This window comes from Phalangium opilio, unplaced genomic scaffold (assembly GCF_054372755.1).
Source record: "Phalangium opilio isolate 3A_F unplaced genomic scaffold, DU_Popi_V2 ptg000105l_1, whole genome shotgun sequence".
NCBI lineage: Eukaryota > Metazoa > Arthropoda > Arachnida > Opiliones > Phalangiidae > Phalangium > Phalangium opilio.
In genome coordinates, this window is record NW_028324207.1 from 7,015,080 (window position 1) to 7,033,760 (window position 18,681).

Sequence of the window (18,681 nt, forward strand, 5' to 3'; positions counted from 1 at the left end):
CTTCGTGATAAAACTAAAACGTTGTTATAAATATTAGTTGCCAGATGAAATGTTTGACTGGCTAACACACCTCCATTAACGAATCTTGGTGATCGTCATATTTATTTTTCTTATGTTTGATATTTTGCGAGTTATTTGCAACAAATGAAGTTGAAGATCATGTATGAAAAAATTCGAGTCGATTTTTTACACATTCAAAAAAAAAAAAAAATACCAATAGATTGTAACCATCTCTAACATATTAAAAGTCAAAGATGATCACTCTTAAAAATATTATAATGGCAGTTATAAATTATGATATGTAGCCATAAATTAAACGGTGTGTTCTTTGGATCAAATTGAGTGAAAAGTGTCAAGTACAAGGGCTCTAAAATAGTTACGGAGATATGGGTTCTAAAGCACTGACCCCTGAGACGAGGAAATAGCCCCACATGTAGTCTAGGCCTAATTAGTTCAACTTTACCAGTTCTACTTATTCTAGATTGATGGTTATAGAAAACTGATACGTATTATTCCACATTTCCTTGTTTAGTGTTCAATGTCTGGGAGCCCATATATCTATAACTAAATGTTGCAGTCCCCATGTTTTTCTGATGACATTCCACTCAGTTTGACTCTAAGAACACACCCTTTTAATGTACGGCAGACTTATCATTTTAAGGGCAGACTTCATAGATGGTGTTCTTTAAACAGTGTTACCAAGAAGTGATATCTAGTTTATTAGGGAGAAGACATAAATTCGCCACATTTCCAGCTTCATCTCCAGTCCACACGTACGTCTGGAGTTAATCCCCGCCTCCAAATTACAACCAGCATCTCATTGGTTCTTAAAAACTCACGTCAGTGAGACGCGAATGACGAAAACTACGTATTTTCCGACTGAGGAGAGGAGAAATAGTCCGGCCTCTTTTAAAGGGCTCCACCAGAGACTTGCGGGGTCTCTTTCCTTACACGTGCAAACGGCAGACCGCCTTTTACATCTTCCAAAGCTACCGCGCCCGCAAGCCGCCGGTGGAGCCCTTTAACGTCCCCACTGGTATTTTGAAAGTGGGACTGGGACTATGGCGAGCGAATACTTAGGCATCTTATACCTTCTTCCTAATAAACTAGGTATCACTTCTTGGTGTAACCAATGATAAATAAACACTCAAAATATTTTAGGTGGCAAGACCTTTAGCAACTTATCTAGCGGCCATTTTCAAAGATGTCGCGGATTTAAAAAAATCATAATTCAATTTTAGATCAATGAGCTTATTGTAGATCTGTCAGTGAGCGAGTGGTTTACTCAAATATTTATCACTAAAACGCTACAACAAGAAAAAGATTGACGTTTTCATGGCGTGAGCCAGCCAAAAGAGACGAAGCGTTACACCCTTTGGTATAGATGTATGAAACAAGTCGTCAGCTCACTTCGTACATTATAATTATTACTATCTAGTCCATATAAATATAAATGCCCCCGAGGCTTCTATTTACGTTCTAAAGATATACGGGAATATCACCTCTGCGCGTGAGAGAGGCGTGGAGGAGGCGAATTTATGGGGATATAAAGCGAGACGTTTGGAGTGGCCATGAGCATTACATCCGGTAGCTTCGAAACTGCTAACACTAATGTAATTTAAACTCATTAGGCTACTACTATGGGCAATCTTCAAAACCAGAAAATATATTCACGCTTGCCATAGCCTTATTCGTTTTACCTGCGGAAACACCGCGTGACGCGAGGTGTCGGATAATTCGAGATCGTTTCTGTTTTGGTGTATGGAAGTTGAAGTTTTAAGGAGATTTTTAGCATTTATCTTCTGTTTTTTTATATTTCAAGGTGCTATTTAAAGATATTAGGTTATGTTTACACAAGTATAACAGACATTTTGTGATTTTCATGTTATTTTCCTAGATACATTGCAATTTAAAAGCAATTTTCCTTGATACTATCTGATTTTAAATCAATTTTCCTAGATACTATCTGATTTTAAAGCAATTTTCCATGATATTATCTGATTTTAAAGCAATTTGCCATGATATTATCTGAATTTAAAGCAACTTTCATTAATATTATCAGATTTTAAAGCAATTTTCCTAGATATTATCTGATTTTAAAGCAATCTTCCATGATATTATCTGATTTTAAAGCAATTTTCCTTGATATTTTCTGATTTTATTGTAATTTTCCTTGACATTATCCTATTTTAAAACAATCTTCCTAGATATTATCTGATTTTAAAGCAATTTTCCTTGATATTATCTGATTTTAAAGCAATTTTCCTTGATATTATCTGATTTTAAAGCAATTTTCCTTAATATTATCTGATTTTAAGCAACCTTCCTAGATATTAAATGATTTTAAAGCAATTTTCCTAGTTAGATATTGTCAATTTAAAGCAATTTTAGTAGAGAATTTGTGACTCTTACCTAGTTTTCCTTGATATTTTGTAATTCAATACCATTTTTGCCTGATATTTTAACTGAGGTCCAACTTTTTAGATATATTGTCATTAATTTCTTATTATAGTCAAACTGAACTTATAACTTCTACTACTCTCGAAATCAGTCTTATTTGTGATTGTTAATTTTTAATCCAGAGTACTGACGCGAGTAATACCGTAAATGCCAACCAATTGCTGTGAAATCTGGTACAGTACTTTGCTATATTCAGAGCAAAGATATGTTTATTTTAAATTCAATCTGCGTATTACATCTCTAAAAGGGACAATCAAGGCAATTACTAGATTAATTAATAATAATTTTACACTGCTGAGAGAGCACAATATTTTAATTATTTCGTGATTTGAGCAAGCGTCGGACCCCTCGCGTATCTTGGCAAGCTTCCTTCCTTGTCTTTTCTTCTTCACTTAATTAGATTTGCTATTCGAAATGAGGGAAGCCTCGAGTGGGTCGCCTTCTCCCGATGACGTTGAAAGTGTCAATGCCTCGGGATATCTTCCTCATTGGGACTCGCCTACCTACATTATACTATACGGATACGTCTACGTCCTTATACCCATTACCGTTTAAATTAGCCGCAGGCATTTTCCAAGATTCTAGCCATCTCTTCCGACTCAAAATCGGCAGGAAAGGATAGGTGATGCTATGGGACCAGGAGGGTTGAATTTAAAACTAAGGAACCCTCCGATGGACGGATGTGAAAGAGAAATACAGACGTACGGGGAAAGACAAGGTTGAAACACGTAAAAGGGAAGATTGATCGACCATATTCGTTAGATAATAGCATAAGTACCTTAGAAAGGTTCCCTAAGTTTGTCACTGACTACTGAGAGATTTTCATAGTATGTCATAGATTCTCGTAAAGCGACGTCTGGTGAGGCCCTATCAAAAGCTTAGTACAGACTAAATAGGTAGATGGACTGCAATTTTTACCGAGTGTAGTCTATTCTCAAGTCCATGGACAAAGCAATTCTGAAGGACCGTTGGCAGAGGGAAAAAAATTAAAAATACTTGTTTATTCGCCATTTAGCGTCAGATAGTAGCAAACCGGATAGTGGGGGGAGGCATATGGGGAATCAACGTTCTAAAGAGGGAAGCAGCTAACGTTTTATTTTGTCTAGATGGCGCTAGTTTTTTGCGGGATTTGACTGTATTTTTCGTAACCCCACTCCATTTTGGGGTTGAAAAGGGGGAAGTAAGCTTAACATTGGTTGTTCAGTCGCTTAGTATGGGGCTCTATGGGCTGCCATCGGCCCTTCAGTCGCTTAGTATGGGGCTCTATGGGCTGCCATCGGCCCTTCAGTATTGCTTTGCCCATGTCACGTCCATCTCGAACTTGCTATCAGTATGTCTCTCGCATTACGAAGCATAGGAAGTTTTCATACTTATCATGTAACATATCTAATAAACTTATGGTAATAGCTAATGATGATGTATTTCATCAAGAGCTTTATTTTGGGAGTAGAGATTCGTGGGTACCATCTCTTAAAAAAGGCTAGGGTTTATTTGTCCACAAAAAAGGATGTGAATTATAAACCAATGTAAACAAAATAGATGAGCACCAGCTACGAACCTGGTTTATATTGAGTCTCGATATTTTTTAGTAACTGCTGTAAATTTTATTTCAATTAAAAAGTTTTATTATTATTAAATTTTAAAGCATGTGCTTCAAGAGAAATTAAGTCTGGGAATGCTTATATACGGGTGAAAATAATGGTACGCTAACGTATAGCCGCTAGAGGCCTAATCTCTACCCCTACAACACAGTAAGGCAACAACAAGGTAGTAAGGAATGTTACTATACGTAGAAACACGAACGGATATCTGTTAAACCTTGTAACATGTTCGATAATTTTCAGTACGTTTGTTTTAGACTTTGAACTAATAATATGAACACTTGCATTTAATATATAAGAGTGGAAAGCACCCCATTTATATTAAATAACCTTGGTAACTTTTCAAGGCAAGGAAGTAAGCGAACCTTTGGAAGCGTATTTGATATTAGTCGGTCCAACAAGGAAGCGGCGTCGTGTCCTTTGAGTCGAAACTTCCCGAAGGGTGACAGGTCAACGATGCCTCCGCGATTCATCACCATTCGACACTCGCGTCCCACGGGCTCAAACCAGTTGGTTCTTCGGAAGCTGGGCTTATATCCCGGAGTATCACCTTCTAAGGCAAACCAATTCGGTTGTTCCCAACCTGCCAACGAAAACGAAAAGAGTCGCATTTAGCGTTTTGTTTGCCTGTTTGTTCTCGGACCGGGAGATTTCTCTGACTTAATTGAATCTTTATTGTTTGGGACAACACACTAGCTTAGCTTCCCTTCCTTTTCAGGAAAGGCTAGGCAATCTATTAAATTTCCTGAAAGCAATTCTAAGGAAAGAATCAATGCACCTGATTGTATGGATATAATACGAGAAAATAGATTATTGATTATATTTTGTCTACGTTGCTTGTTGTATTGCCGCGAGAATAGAATTGCGACTAAAATTAAAAAGAATACTAAATTAAATGCCTTGTTTCCTGTGTCACTAGAGCTAGGACTTGCACACATAAATTGAGTTTAGAAGAGGAACAGTTCAACTAGGCCATTTCAACTAATAACTGTGCCGAAGAGTTGATAACTTTCGTGCCATAGATTAGAGGATGGGGTTTGTAGTTTTGACTTTTGAGATGTGACGAAGAGTGATAAGGTGTATGGATTTAAGTGATGCCACTTGTACTTGTATGTTATATACAGTGTGATCGAGATCAGACCTACCCATTCCTTTATGGACAACCCCCAAAACTACCAAAGGATGACGTCACTACACTAAATTATAGATCTCTGATACCGGGTTTAAATAAATAAGTTTGGAACTTAAGTTTTCATCAAGAAGTTATATCTAGTATCTCAGAGAGAAGGTATAAATTCGCCAGATATCCAGCTTTATCTCCAGTCCAAACGTAGGTCCGGAGTTAATCCCCGCCTCTAAATTACAACCAGCATCTCATTGGTTCTTGAAAACTCACGTCAGCGCGACGACGCGAATGACGAAAATTACAGTCATATTTTCCGACTGAGGAGAGGCGAAATAGCCCGGCGCCTCCTTTTATGTCCCCCCTTGTATTTTGAAAAGGGGACTGGGACTAAGGCGCGCGAATACAAAGGCATCTTATACCTTCTCTCTGAGATACTGATATAACTTCTTGGTTTCATTTTGTGCAAATGAGATGGTCCAAAAGGATTTTGTTTGCAAGGTTAAATAGTAAATATAATATTTTAAAAACAAAAAACCGTGATGCTTATCTGGGGTATAATAGATCCCTTTTAAAGATGAATTAAGTAACAGTAGCCCCACAAAATTACCTAAACATCATGAGGCAATTGAACACAACAAAATGGCAAGACATTTCTCCATAAAACAAATAAAATTTTCAAAAATCATCTAAACATAAGAAATCCGGTGAAGTTTAGTCTGATTTACATTTTTAAATCTCTAAGGTTTTAGGTTTGTCCTTGTAACGTATTTATGAGCTTTTTGTCGAAGTAACTATGTGTTAGGCTCAAGTTCAAGAGCATTTGATCAAAACTGAATGCTTTTCACTCTTAAGGGATTTAACTATAGTAGAAGGTACGATTGAACGAAACTATAATCCACCCACACATTTGGTATTTTTCCATGAGTAAAAACTTGATGTATCCACTTCCCACACACTGGAATAAATTTCTTTACCGAAAATTCGCAAACCCCGAGGCAAGTCTACAGCGAAAAGAGCAATCAACAACGTTTCCCTTCTATATTTGTTTAGCCGTTTCGAAAACCAAGAAAAATCCGGAAAACAATCCGCTTTGTTCAAAACAGGAAGACACTTTTAAAAGAAATGGTTGAGAAAAGAACGGCCCTTTTCTAAATATAAAAAGAAAACTAAATCTGTCATTACAATATAATTAGCAATAATTAGTCTTACAAACGAGGACTACTGTGTTGCCTTTGGTTTAGTGCCCGAGGAGTACTGTGCCATCATTGGTTTAGTGCCCAAGTAGTACTGTGCTGCCATTGGTTCAGTGCCCGAGGAGTACTGTGCCATCATTGGTTTAGTGCCCAAATAGTACTGTGCTGCCATTGTTTCAGTGCCCGAGGAGTACTGTGCCGCCATTGGTTTAGTGGCGACTGCCACACCTCACCTCTCACCTCTACGGAATTGGTTGAAATCTCACAGGGTAAGGTAGCGGTAAGAGGTTCTTGCTAACAGACAGCTCTGTCCTCGTTTTAAAAACTGATTGAGTTATTATAATTTTGTAAGAATAGATCATTTATTTTTTAAATATTTTTCCTTTATACTTAGAACAAGGTTGTTCTTTCTAATAATGTGTAGAAACAGCATTTTTTCTTTAAAGTAAGGCTCGGGCAAGGAAAATACAACTAAAGCTGGAAAACTAGGAAATCTTTTTCTTTTCATAAACTACTTTCTTGAAGACCCGGTGGTCACTAGATTTTGGTATTTGGAGGGTCCTGAGAGACTATTTGACAAATTCTGAATAGTAATAACAGCATATAAGTCAAAGGAAAGAATTCTGCCATCATTTAGAGTAAAATATAAAATTCATAAACGTTTTGCTAATACACGTGACACCCTGATTTTTTCGTAACTAGTGCCTAAGTTTAATTAAATATGGTGAAGAATAAGTAAAGTATAAGCTGGCTAACCTTCAACCAACCAATTTTACCGTTCTCAAAGGCAAGAACCGATCAGAACTGCTCCACTAAACTTTGCTAAGCTTAGAGTGCAAGTTAACTCCACTCCTACTATTGGAGCATCTAGTGACATTTGCTTAAACTTAACCACAAACAGACTTGTTTTAAATGACGCCGAATCAAGGTTAGCGTCTCCGTGTCGCTCTTTCCAAAATGGATCGATGCTCAATATAGTTCGCATTCGTTATATCTACTAGCCATATGACAAATAGTACTTCGAACATCACGGCAAAATACCAAGAAAGACATTATTCGTAAAACAGTGGTGTCTTATGGTGATTATTTATAGGTTTCATGATTTTATGAATTGCTTTCAGTTTATGGTAGGTGTCGGTGTTGAGTTTCGTTACGTTAATCAATATTGCTTGCTTCTAGCCTAGAAAATAGCTTATAGTGGCAAGAGCGAGACATAAATGTACGTCTTCAGAGGTAACGGTGTTCATTAATTCGTGGCAGATAAACAGATAACCCTAAAATTTGTTAGTAATGTAATATAGTGTCGGATATATGTATATTTCTCTCATCCTAGACATGGTGTGAACCAAATTTCCGGCGACCAGTCTAGAGACTTTGCAAGCACGTTGATGTCACACATGATTTTTATATCCGTATTAATTTTAATGCTACAGTGATAATTTGCACTGTATTTTCAGGCGCAGGTAGAGAAAATTAGTAGGCCTTCGAAAATTTTTATTTTTAATTTGCTTAGGTACCCAGCGTTTTAAAACAGTGCAAACCAAGAAGAATTACCTGTGCATGTAGAAACAGTACTCTTTGGACCACCCAAATTAAATATGCGAATGTTTTCTCAGAACTTCTAATTTCAATAAAACTATTCTTAAATAGTTGCTAATTATTACTGATCTAGAATAAAACGTTTTTAAAAGGCTGTTCACTATTGGTCCAACCTTGAGAAGAATTCAACTACCCTACTTCTGAAACCATCCCTGATACTACTAATATCAATCATGTAGTTTTATCAAATTTGAAACTTAACGAATGGACCGATAAAAATATTCGCCTACGAGTTGTTTTTACCACAATACACAAAGTTTGTAGAGACTCAAAAGTGTTCTTCATGATTGGTCAGAATTTGTGAGCAACTTGGTAGAGCCTTTCATACTAATAACGCTATGTATAGTTGGCCGTCAAAAACAACGTATTGTCAGAAGTTCCTCAACGTTTTTTAAGTCAATAAAGTCATATATCCGGTTAACAACATAAACTAAAACTACAAACAATGTTTCACATTTACTTGACCTGTCAATCAATAATCCCATTCCATGAAATAAAGAACGAAAAAGAAAAAACTAACTAGAAATAGGGTTCCCTATTAAATCTCTTCCCAATCATTCTCTCTTTATAAAGAAAACAAGATGGACCGAGGGCTGTACCTTAATAGAAGGCACATCTTTATCTATTAAATTAAAACATCAATAAAAAGAAAAGAAATATAAAGGCCAAAAGATACAAATTCAGAAGTATCCGAACACACAAATAAATACGGCACTCCCTCAATAACGACCGGAGATAAATTTAAGGAAAAAACCTCGCCATTTCATATAAGCCCTAATGGTACAGTGGTAGAGTGTCATACTGACGCGCGAGAGACTCGGGTTTGAGTCCCGGCTGCGACTAAGAAAAGTTTTAATAAAAAATAAAATCACTCACCGAACTCTGTTCCGCCTATGGTTGGGTTAAGGCACTATGGAGTTTCTTTTAAGCTAAAAACGAACGATAACGAAAGCGAAAACTCCGGCCACTACAACTAATACTACTACTACTATTACTACTACGGCTGGGGTCAAACTAATAGCCACATCGTATAATACGCTTCTTTCGACCATTTCGACATGACACAAGAGACACGTGAAGATACAGACGACGCAAAAATAAAGAGAGAGAAAATGTCATAGGATGAAATGGACTGAAGATGAGATGAGGAGCGGGAGGATGAGGATGAAGTTGGGGATGAACTTGGAAAATGGTATAAGAGAAGAAAGACATTGGAGAGAAAAGTGATACGTGCCAGAGTGAAAGCCCATTTCGGCACCGGCATCAATCAACTGTTTGTAGATTTGGCTGACCCGACTCGTAGGCCTTCCCGCCCACCGTTCTTCCTTAGGGTAGGTATACCACGTGTTCATTCCGTACGATTCTTTCGATTTCGTGAAAACGTATTTCCTTAAAGAAAATACAGTGTATATTTTTAGTTTTAAATTTAACTTCTACCTTCATTAAATGAAGGTTTTTCACATATTGTCCTAAGTCAACAATTTTAACTTTTAAAAATTGTGTAAGATTTAATAGACAAATTCATTTATTACAAACAGAGAACCCAACATACATGGCGAGACTTAAAAGTACATCCGTGGTATTTTTGAGCACTCAGAACCGCTATGAAAAAGATTTATTTATTTTTCTCAAATTAATAATTACCGATATTTCTTAAAGGAACAAATTAATTTTATTTAATTAATTAATTATTAAATTAATTTTATTTTAATTACATAAAGAGAAACCAACACACAGGGGCGAGGCCGCCATTGGGGTATTCTCCCTTTTGCTTAGAAGCAACGCCAGACGGAGCCCGAGTTCAATTAAAGAGGAAGGATAACCAACTCGCACTGCCTCTGGCGGAGCTTCTTGGTGAAAAGGAGAATACCCCAATGGCGGCCTCGCTCCAGTGTGTTGGTTTCTCTGTTTGTAAAAATCGAATTTGTCAATTAAGAAACATTGTTAATAGGCCTTTCCGAAAACTTTTCCGAGCCCGGGGCATCTTGATTAAAAGCTCCTGCGCGCGCGCACATCAACGAATAAACGTCACTGATACGACAGCGGGCGCCATCTGGCCATGGATTATTGGGATATAGTCAGGCTTAGAGCTTCATTTTTAACGTTTATAAATAGATAATATTTACACTATATTTTACGAAATTAAGTATAAATAATAGCTAACAAAAACTGGAAACTCGTAAGTACAAAAATACGACTATGACGTAAAATCTTAGACAGAAAGCGGCCTTAATGAGTACTGCGCGAGTAAATTTGGTTTGATTGGCTGCTGCTAGAATTGAACTGATTCGAATGAACTAAAGTCGAACCTTTCATCAAGGATTCCTTTTTTTTTCGGAAAGGCCTGTTATTAATATGAGAAAAATAAATTTGTTTAATGTTGATTCTGAGTGATCAAAAATACCACGGATGTAGCTTTAAGCCTCATGCATCTAATTTATTTTCTTTTCAAGTTCACTTTGAACAATTTGATGTAACGCTCTTACATGGCTATGCTTGGTCGTTTGAAGTTTGGGGACATTTATAATAATGTCAAAACGTACAGTACCTGTTTGTCCAGGTGCTATATCGATTGGGGTCCAATTCGATGAGATCGTAAGGGGGCTCTCCCTTGAGTATCCATTCGGCCAGAAAGCGACCCGCTCCTCCCGCGTGAATGATTCCGTACCTGTTTTCCCAATGAGAAATTGCTATTAGAACCAATCACCATCCAACCGATCAGAAGAGAAAATAGCTCGTTAATTTGCATTCCCATCCTCTTTAATATATCTCTCGATAATCGAACTGTTAATTGATTCGGCACTATCAATACATTTACAACATTTCCAAGCAAAATCAATAGTGTCTTTGCGCAACTGTCTTTAATAAAGCATGGTTTTCACTTGGCGTAAATCACGACGTTTTCGCCCGACGTAAAGCGACAACCGAAAAAAAATAGTTACGCTGGACCGAAAATACGTTGAGTTGGCAATATTAGTTTTCTATTTTTTCAGCTGCGTTCAACGTTAACGTTCTGTGCCAGCCAATCAGCAATAAGCCTGACGTAATTTTCGACCACGCATGCTCAGAAGAGAAATTTCGCGGTCCGCCATGTTTTTATTAGTTTATTTAATTCCTAATGCAATTCCCCGAGAATGCCAAAGTTAAATGCTGAAAGTTTTATTGAAGAGATTCGGAATCATCCGTATCTTTATGAAATGGGACTCAAAGATTACAAAGACCAAAAAAGAGAAATAATAGATGGGCCGAAATTGGTGCAATGTTCAGGATATCTGGTAAGCCTTGGTTCCATTATTTGCGAAAGCTATGCTAAGTGAAAACGCTATTATGCTGGGCGACATCGTTAAAAACCAATCTGACGTTTGACCTCCAGTCGCAAAGTAGTTTTTTTTTCGGTCAAGTGAAAACCAAGCTTTAACATAAAGACTAAAATAAATTTCGAACAAATACAAAATATGGGGATTGCTTCAGAGGAAATGATCTTTGACTTTTTGCTTTGTTGCTATTTTATTGGACAGACACAAGCTTAGTAGTCGAATACTTACGCAAATCCGGCGGCCATCCATAAGTTTTTGAAGCCTAAAAATGGTCCTAAGATAGGAAGAGAATCCGGACTGTACATAATTGGTCCACTGACGACAGTCTGAATGTTGGCGTTCTTGAAAACGGGCACCAAGTCCATGGCTACTTCTAAATGCTCAGTCAAACGTTCCAAATCGGGTTGAAATAACTCCTTGCCAAAACCTGCATCAAGAGATTAAATTATAGGCTATTTCAGACGATCCAACTTTTTGACTGAGCTCCATGGGTCAAAAAGTTGTATCAACTTGCCCAACTTTTGAAGGGAAAAGTGAAACAAATCCTTCATATTCACACGACTAAACTTTTACCGCCAAATAGAACTTTTTCAGCGCCACCTCCCTCGGCATTTACGAAATAACGAAAAGTCTTTTTTTGTAATTCATTCTGATTGGCTGGAGAAATGAACTTAAAAAGTTGAGTCAGCAAACATTGGATCACTGATCCAATTTTTCCTAGCCAACTTTTTTGGTGACTCAATTCATCCAGCGTCTATTCACACGATCCAACTAGTTGATTCAACTCGAGTTGACCCATCAAGCTGTTTCAAAACGTTGGATCGTCAGAAAGAGCCTTAACTTTCTAACAGTCCGAAAGAAGTAGTGCAGAAAAGGATATAAAACAAGCAGGTAGCCTAAATAGGTTACGGGACAAACCTTCATAGGACCATCTATGAAGATCTCTTACAATATAAAAAAATGTACAACGATTCTGAAAGGTTTGTTTTCCCGACTCAAGCAGCAAGCTTTGAAATTATAGTGCAATTTTTTTAGTTTGTAAACAGTTTAATCTAATCACCGGGTGGAACTCTGTCTATGGCCCAGTCTTCGCACAATTGCATTTTGTGTTGGTTTTCGTAAGGACCGATCAATAACCCGTCTCTCTCTTGTCTCAAGTAGAAGGATCCTTCCAGATGTCTTATAACTGGTAACTCTTTCTAATAATTAAGAAATTATTTGATTTAGTGTTTTAGGTATAATTAAAGGAATGAAAAACATGTTCAAATCGAAAGTGCCTATTTCCGCACAATTTTCGAGAATCATAGCCCAATTCCTTACATTTTTGGGCCATTTGCGCACAGTTTTTACATCGAAATTTTAGTTCAACCTTTTTGTACCATAACCCATTTCCCCAAAGAATTAGGGTTAGGTTTGGGTAGGGTAGGGTTTGGTCCTGCTACGGTTAGGTTTGGGTAGGGTAGGGTTTGGTTCTGCTAGGGTTAGGTTTGGGTAGGGTAGGGTTTGGTTCTGCTAGGGTTAGGTTTGGGTAGAGTAGGGTTTGGTTCTGCTAGGGTTAGTTTAGGTAAGGCTATATTACAATAGAGGCTTGAAATTAAATTTGTGATTTGACCATTGCAATATCGCTATCGACATAGAAAAGTGTATAGATAGACGTAAGCATTAAAAAATTAAAGAAAAAGGTGCAATTTTTAATTCCGTTTTTATAAACCGCATTAAAAATAAATCTTTCGATAAATTTTCATTAAACCTCTCATTTTGGCTATACTCGGTCCAATGGGCCAGCAGCGTAAGTTTCAGGGCTTTTAAACGTAATGAACAAGAAAATAAATATGTTTTATTAGCAAAATGTGCAGAAAGGAGTTATGAAAATTTGTACGGAAAGAGGCTATGGGTTCTTTAGGTATGAAAAATAAAACTGTGCGGAAAAAACGGCGACCTCCGTTCAAATAACAAACCTTAAGTTGTTGAACTTCTGGAATGGTTGACGTTATCAGATATTGATGGTGGGCAGGAACCAAGGGAAGCTCCACGTTCACCATGCGCCCAACTTCGTGAGCCCAGAAACCTGTAATAAAAAATATGCAACGTTTTAATTAATTTAGTTTGTCAGTTAGCTGCATGAAGCCCTTACAAAAGCCAAAGTTTGGCAGATCTACAGGTGGTGTTTAATACTCGTTAAATTAAAATGTCAACTTGGAGTGTGTTTTAAAGCGACGATTTAATTGCAACGACTATTTAGGAACAACTGATATTTGCTAACTTATTGTATTAGAAAGAAAGTACTTAGTCATAAAGGTGTAATCTTTTTGGGAACTGCAGCTAGTTATACAAAGGGTGCCAAGGGTACTTTGCACCTGTTTAGAATCAATAAAATGAGAGGCGAGGCCATGACTCAAAACGTGAAAAGACCGAATCGTAATTTTACTCAAAATATCATAAAATAAATGAACGTATGCCTCTGAAAACCATCAGAAAGCAATTGTACTAAATATTTACTCAACATCTGGACATATTCGTACTAGCTCGGGCGTGCTTAACCGTTCGTATAAGCTCAAATGTGCGTTAATAACAACTACACCAAAAAAGGTAAGTTTAAAACATTGTGTTGTCAAGGTAAAAAAATCATGATAACAATGATTAGAAATTGATACACAGTAAGAATAATGTTGAGAGGCCGAGCGGTCCGACATTCCTCAAAAAAAAGGTACGTGATTTCGTGATTTTGATATTTCAACAAAGATTTCGGGATTTGTCCTTTGGTTTCGTAATTTCAACAAATATTTCTTCTTTGATTTCGAAATTTGGCCAAAATGTTCTTATTTAATTTCGAGATTTCTTCTTCGATTTCGAAATTTGGCCAAAAAATTCTTCTTTGATTTCGAGATTTCTTCTTTGATTTCGAGATTTCTTCTTTGATTTCGTGATTTCGTCAAAGATTTCGTGATTTTTTTCTTGGATTTCGCGATTTCAAAAAAATAAATTTCTCCTTTGATTTCACGGTTTCAATAAAGATTTTTGATTTCGGGATTTCAATAAAGATTTCTCCTTTGATTTCACGATATCAATAAAGATTTCTCCTTTGATTTCACGATATCAATAAAGATTTTTGATTTCGGGATTTCAATAAAGATTTCTCCTTTGATTTCACGATTTCAATAAAGATTTCTCCTTTGATTTCGCGATTCAATAAAGATTTCTCCTATGATTTCACGATTTCAATAAAGATTTCTCCTTTGATTTCGGGATTTCGCCAAAAAGTTATCCTTTTATTTGCCAAAGATTTCGGGATTTCGCCAAAACGTTATCCTTTGATTTGCCAAAGATTTCGGGATTTCGCCAAAAAGTTATCCTTTGATTTGCCAAAGATTTCTGGATTCCTTCTTTGATTACGCAATTTCGTCTAAGATTTTCTTGGATTTCACGATTTCGCTAAAGATTTCGTTATTTATACCTGATTTCACGAGTTTGTCAAAGATTTCGAGATTTCCTCTTTGATTTCGTAATTTCGTGATTTCCTCAAAAATATCGTGATATTGTGTGAAAGATTTCGGGATTTCACGAGAAGCGTACAGTATTTCGTGTAAATTTCAGCCATATCGATTTTTTACTAAATCCGAATGCGGATATCTGCAGAAAAGACAATTTAAACGTGGAAGAAATGGGAACGGATCTCAAAGCTCTTAGGTTTCGAAATTGGCTCATCTTATACGTAGTAAACGAAATTTGAATAAACACGGAGTATAATATGTTCTAAAATAAATAAAAATATTCGTTCATACGAAATATTACAGCTTTGCGTTATAAAACATTTGTGTCCGAACTAAATAACAAATATTTTAAAGGAATATTTCAGGAAAAGTAAAAAAAATTAAAATTATTCAGTGGAGCATATAAAGAAATGCATATCGGGCATGGGAACCATGGATTCATCTACAATATTAATTACAAGACCTTGCGCTATTGTTTTCGAAGTTTTCGAAGTTGCTATACATATTTTTCCAGATTAAAGCATCTTTCCGTGGGATTTCATTTATTTACTCACAGAATTTTAATTTCAACTATTTCGATATTTAGATTTCCATGTAGGGCCATATGGTTTTAAAAAATATGATTTTATAGCATGTGTTGAACCGTGTCACTAGACTGGACTTTAATAAGTGAATAATGACAACGTGGCATAGAATTTTACAGTAATATATTACAAAACTCGTATTTATGAAGCTTGTTTACAATTTTTTGGATCCTTGATTACAATTTTTTTTGGATTTTTGATTACAATTTTTTGGATTTTTGATTACAATTTTTTGGATCCTTGATTACAATTTTTTTGGGATTTTTGATTACAATTTTTTGGATTTTTGATTACAATTTTTTGGATCCTTGATTACAATTTTTTGGATCCTTGATTACAATTTTTTGGATCAAAACTAAAAAGTTGATCTGTAAATCTCAAGACATATTCTAAAGCAATGTGTCGCTGCACAGCGTTAGAAAAACATGGCATTCCGATTTAAGCGTTACTGGGAACTGTAATAAAACTCTTCTTGGTAAGTGTTAATTTCAAACCATAGATATATATACGGGTCTAGATACCCTACTGAATCGGGGAAAATACGGAGATGACAGCTAGCAGTCGACGCGATTTTCCCGGGGGAAGATACCTAGTGCGCCATCTATCGCTGAATTTTGAAAGCTAAAAAATTGGATAAATAACTTTTGCCAGCGGGCGTGCTGATGCTTTGCAGTAACAGCTGATATTTAAAGAGATTTAAGCGAATGTTTGTTCAAAGTAAAACTATTTCCTAATCTGAAGGGGAGGTCCTCTTATTCTGTTCGTAAGTAAATCATTTTGTAAATAAGAACAACTGTTAACCATCTTTAATGCCTTATTTCACTAACATTTCATTAAAAACACTACTTCTTTTACATAAAAACTATTTATTTCACTTAAGAACATAATTACACGTATAAAGGAGATCAGAAATACGTAAAGCTATTTGAAAAGTTAAGCCTAATTTGAATTTCCCGCTCTTTTCATATTCAAATTTCCCGCGCTTTCCATATTCGAATTTTTCGTTTTTTTGTTTCTTGAAACTCTCAATAGATGGCGTTTGGATCTAATTCCCCCGCCGTAAAGCGTCGACTGCTAGTTCTCACCTCCGCATTTTTTAAAGGGCCTAACAGAGGGGAAGTGTATCTAGACCCGTATATATATCTATGTTTCAAACTGACGGACTTAGCAATAGGATTTAATTTCTCATTTTCGTTTCCTTTGTTAAAAGGGCTAATGAAAAGGGGCCATTACCACCAGGTAATTTCTCATTCCTTAATTAATACGGTCGTTGGTTACTTGGCTTCATTTTTAAATATGATGCTATTTTATGCGTATAATAAAATCTAGCTTGAAAATTTCCTTTAAAAAATGACTCTCGAAAGATTACTTTCATTGTAAAAGGATCATTATAAAACAACAAATAAGGAGAAAAAATTGGATGCTTAAACGACTACGTGCTTGCTTTATAGATGTGAAAAGTAGTTTGTCTAATCAAGGTGGGCAGGCGAACGTTTTGTAAGGCTAAACCCAAGTACAAGCTTGCAAGTGCAGGACAAATCTACTTCGAAGACGACATTTATAATATTATATCCCTTGGTTTCTGTCCCGAAAATGTAAGTTATAACTAGCGTTTGAAATGTTTCGTTCAATTACTGGTAGTTTAGCAATGAGTGGGGTGGCGTAGCGGTTAGCGCTTTCGCCTCGCAGCAAGAGGATCCCGGGTTCGATCTCGGACTGTAGCAACGGGTGAAAATCTGGGAACAAATCCTTCTGCGTAGAGTTTGCAAGTTCTCTCCCTGCTTGTTAAAAGGAGTTTTCCTCCGCGGTCTAACCCGGTTTCTCCTTTCCATCAAAACTAACAGAGGTTAACGGTAATTAATAGTTAGTATAGGGCGCTGTCGGTTAGCTGTGGCATAGGGGCTAGCCACTACCCTCCAATGCATTGTAAAGGGACCCACCTGTAAACAATACACAGGCTTAGTGTGGAAATCCCTTCACGCTAAGCTTACATTATTATTAATATTAATTTAGTTTCTCATTAGACCTAAGTGTAATTTATGCTTGTGCAAGAAGCTGACTTTTTTAAGTTTTTTTCGGATTACTGAAAGTTGGACTTTTTTCTCGGAGAAATATGGAAAATGTCGTCTATAACATAACCATGCTGAGCCACGTCGCATTTGAACACTTGGTAAGTTCAGATTACAATCGTGTTTTTCCATGATTGTGGTTTCCGTTCATTAAAAGTCTGGGTAAATTAAATAATATGATATCGCAGTAAATTTACGATATATTGCAAACTATAAATCTATGACCATTTCTACCTCTCCGAGTGACGAAAACGTCACGGAGAGGTATTACACTGGACTTGTCCGTATGTGTGTCTGTCAGCGCTTTCGCAATTGAATTAAGAAGTACTCGGCGATCGGTTAGGTTACGAGAAATGCCTAGCCTCTTAATGGCAGGGTTTACACAAAAGGATCACGCAATTGAGGGTTTTCTTATCATTTATTGTGAATAAATTGCCTTAAATACCCTAAATTTCGAAAAATAGTTAAAGAGGCATACACTTGAATTCAAACGTCAACAATAGCTATGTTTAAAATTATTTTTGGAATAACGTTTCTTAAAACAATTTAACAAGAATTAAGGTAAATTAATGGCGATTAAAATAACTAATATCAATTATATTTATTTAATTATTTAAGAAAAACCTCTTAATTGCTTCTCGACTCGGAGAGGTTTATTTTGGTTTCCCAACTTGTCGTCAGTAACGTTCAGATTGCTTGGGAAAGTTAATTTCACTACAAATTATCAAGAAAATCTGAAATTTACGTTTTCCCAAATCACTTGAACCTTAAATAAGCTGCAATTTATTCTTTTTTAAAATTTGTAGTTACGCCCTATGTAATATATCTAATTTCTTGTATTTTCTAGCATTTAGTGTTGCAACCCTTCGAAAAAAGAGTATTAAATTTTATTTTTGAAAACAACAAACTTCTCGTGTTTAAAAAAGGAAGCTATGAAGAGGTAAATACTGAAGCCTTATTTTCATAGAAGCTAAAAGTTCAGTTGTCGTTCCCAGCTTAGCGGTAGCTAGTTTCAACTCTCGTGCTAGAGAAGCAAGGCTACAGATTCGTTTCAAACAGATTGTTTTAAATTTATTACAAACTAGGTGTTACCCGCGGCGTCGCTCGCGTGTAATAAGAATTTCCATCAAAATTATATAAAGAATGGGTAGATTTTACTGATAACTAATATTTTTGTAGCACCCTAGGACCGAAGGCACTCGGCGTTGCCCGTCAGCCCCTAGGGATGCATTTTGTTATTA

General features: G+C 36.3%; 2 protein-coding genes across 9 annotated transcripts in view; both read right to left on the reverse strand.

Annotated features, from left to right (window-relative positions):
• The window catches only part of LOC149629045 (uncharacterized), a 55,756-nt gene that overhangs the window by 23,305 nt on the left and 13,770 nt on the right, over nucleotides 1-18,681 (reverse strand). The gene's annotated exons all lie outside the window — the stretch shown is intronic.
• The window catches only part of LOC149629046 (dimethylglycine dehydrogenase, mitochondrial-like), a 75,439-nt gene that overhangs the window by 3,495 nt on the left and 53,263 nt on the right, over nucleotides 1-18,681 (reverse strand). Inside the window, exons 6-11 of the mRNA XM_089851420.1 lie at nucleotides 13,255-13,364; nucleotides 12,357-12,495; nucleotides 11,525-11,723; nucleotides 10,528-10,647; nucleotides 9,214-9,368; nucleotides 4,427-4,644 (exon numbers count right to left, since the gene is read on the reverse strand). Coding sequence (XP_089707546.1) covers nucleotides 4,427-4,644; nucleotides 9,214-9,368; nucleotides 10,528-10,647; nucleotides 11,525-11,723; nucleotides 12,357-12,495; nucleotides 13,255-13,364 — 941 coding nt within the window. The remainder of the gene's footprint in view (nucleotides 1-4,426; nucleotides 4,645-9,213; nucleotides 9,369-10,527; nucleotides 10,648-11,524; nucleotides 11,724-12,356; nucleotides 12,496-13,254; nucleotides 13,365-18,681) is intronic.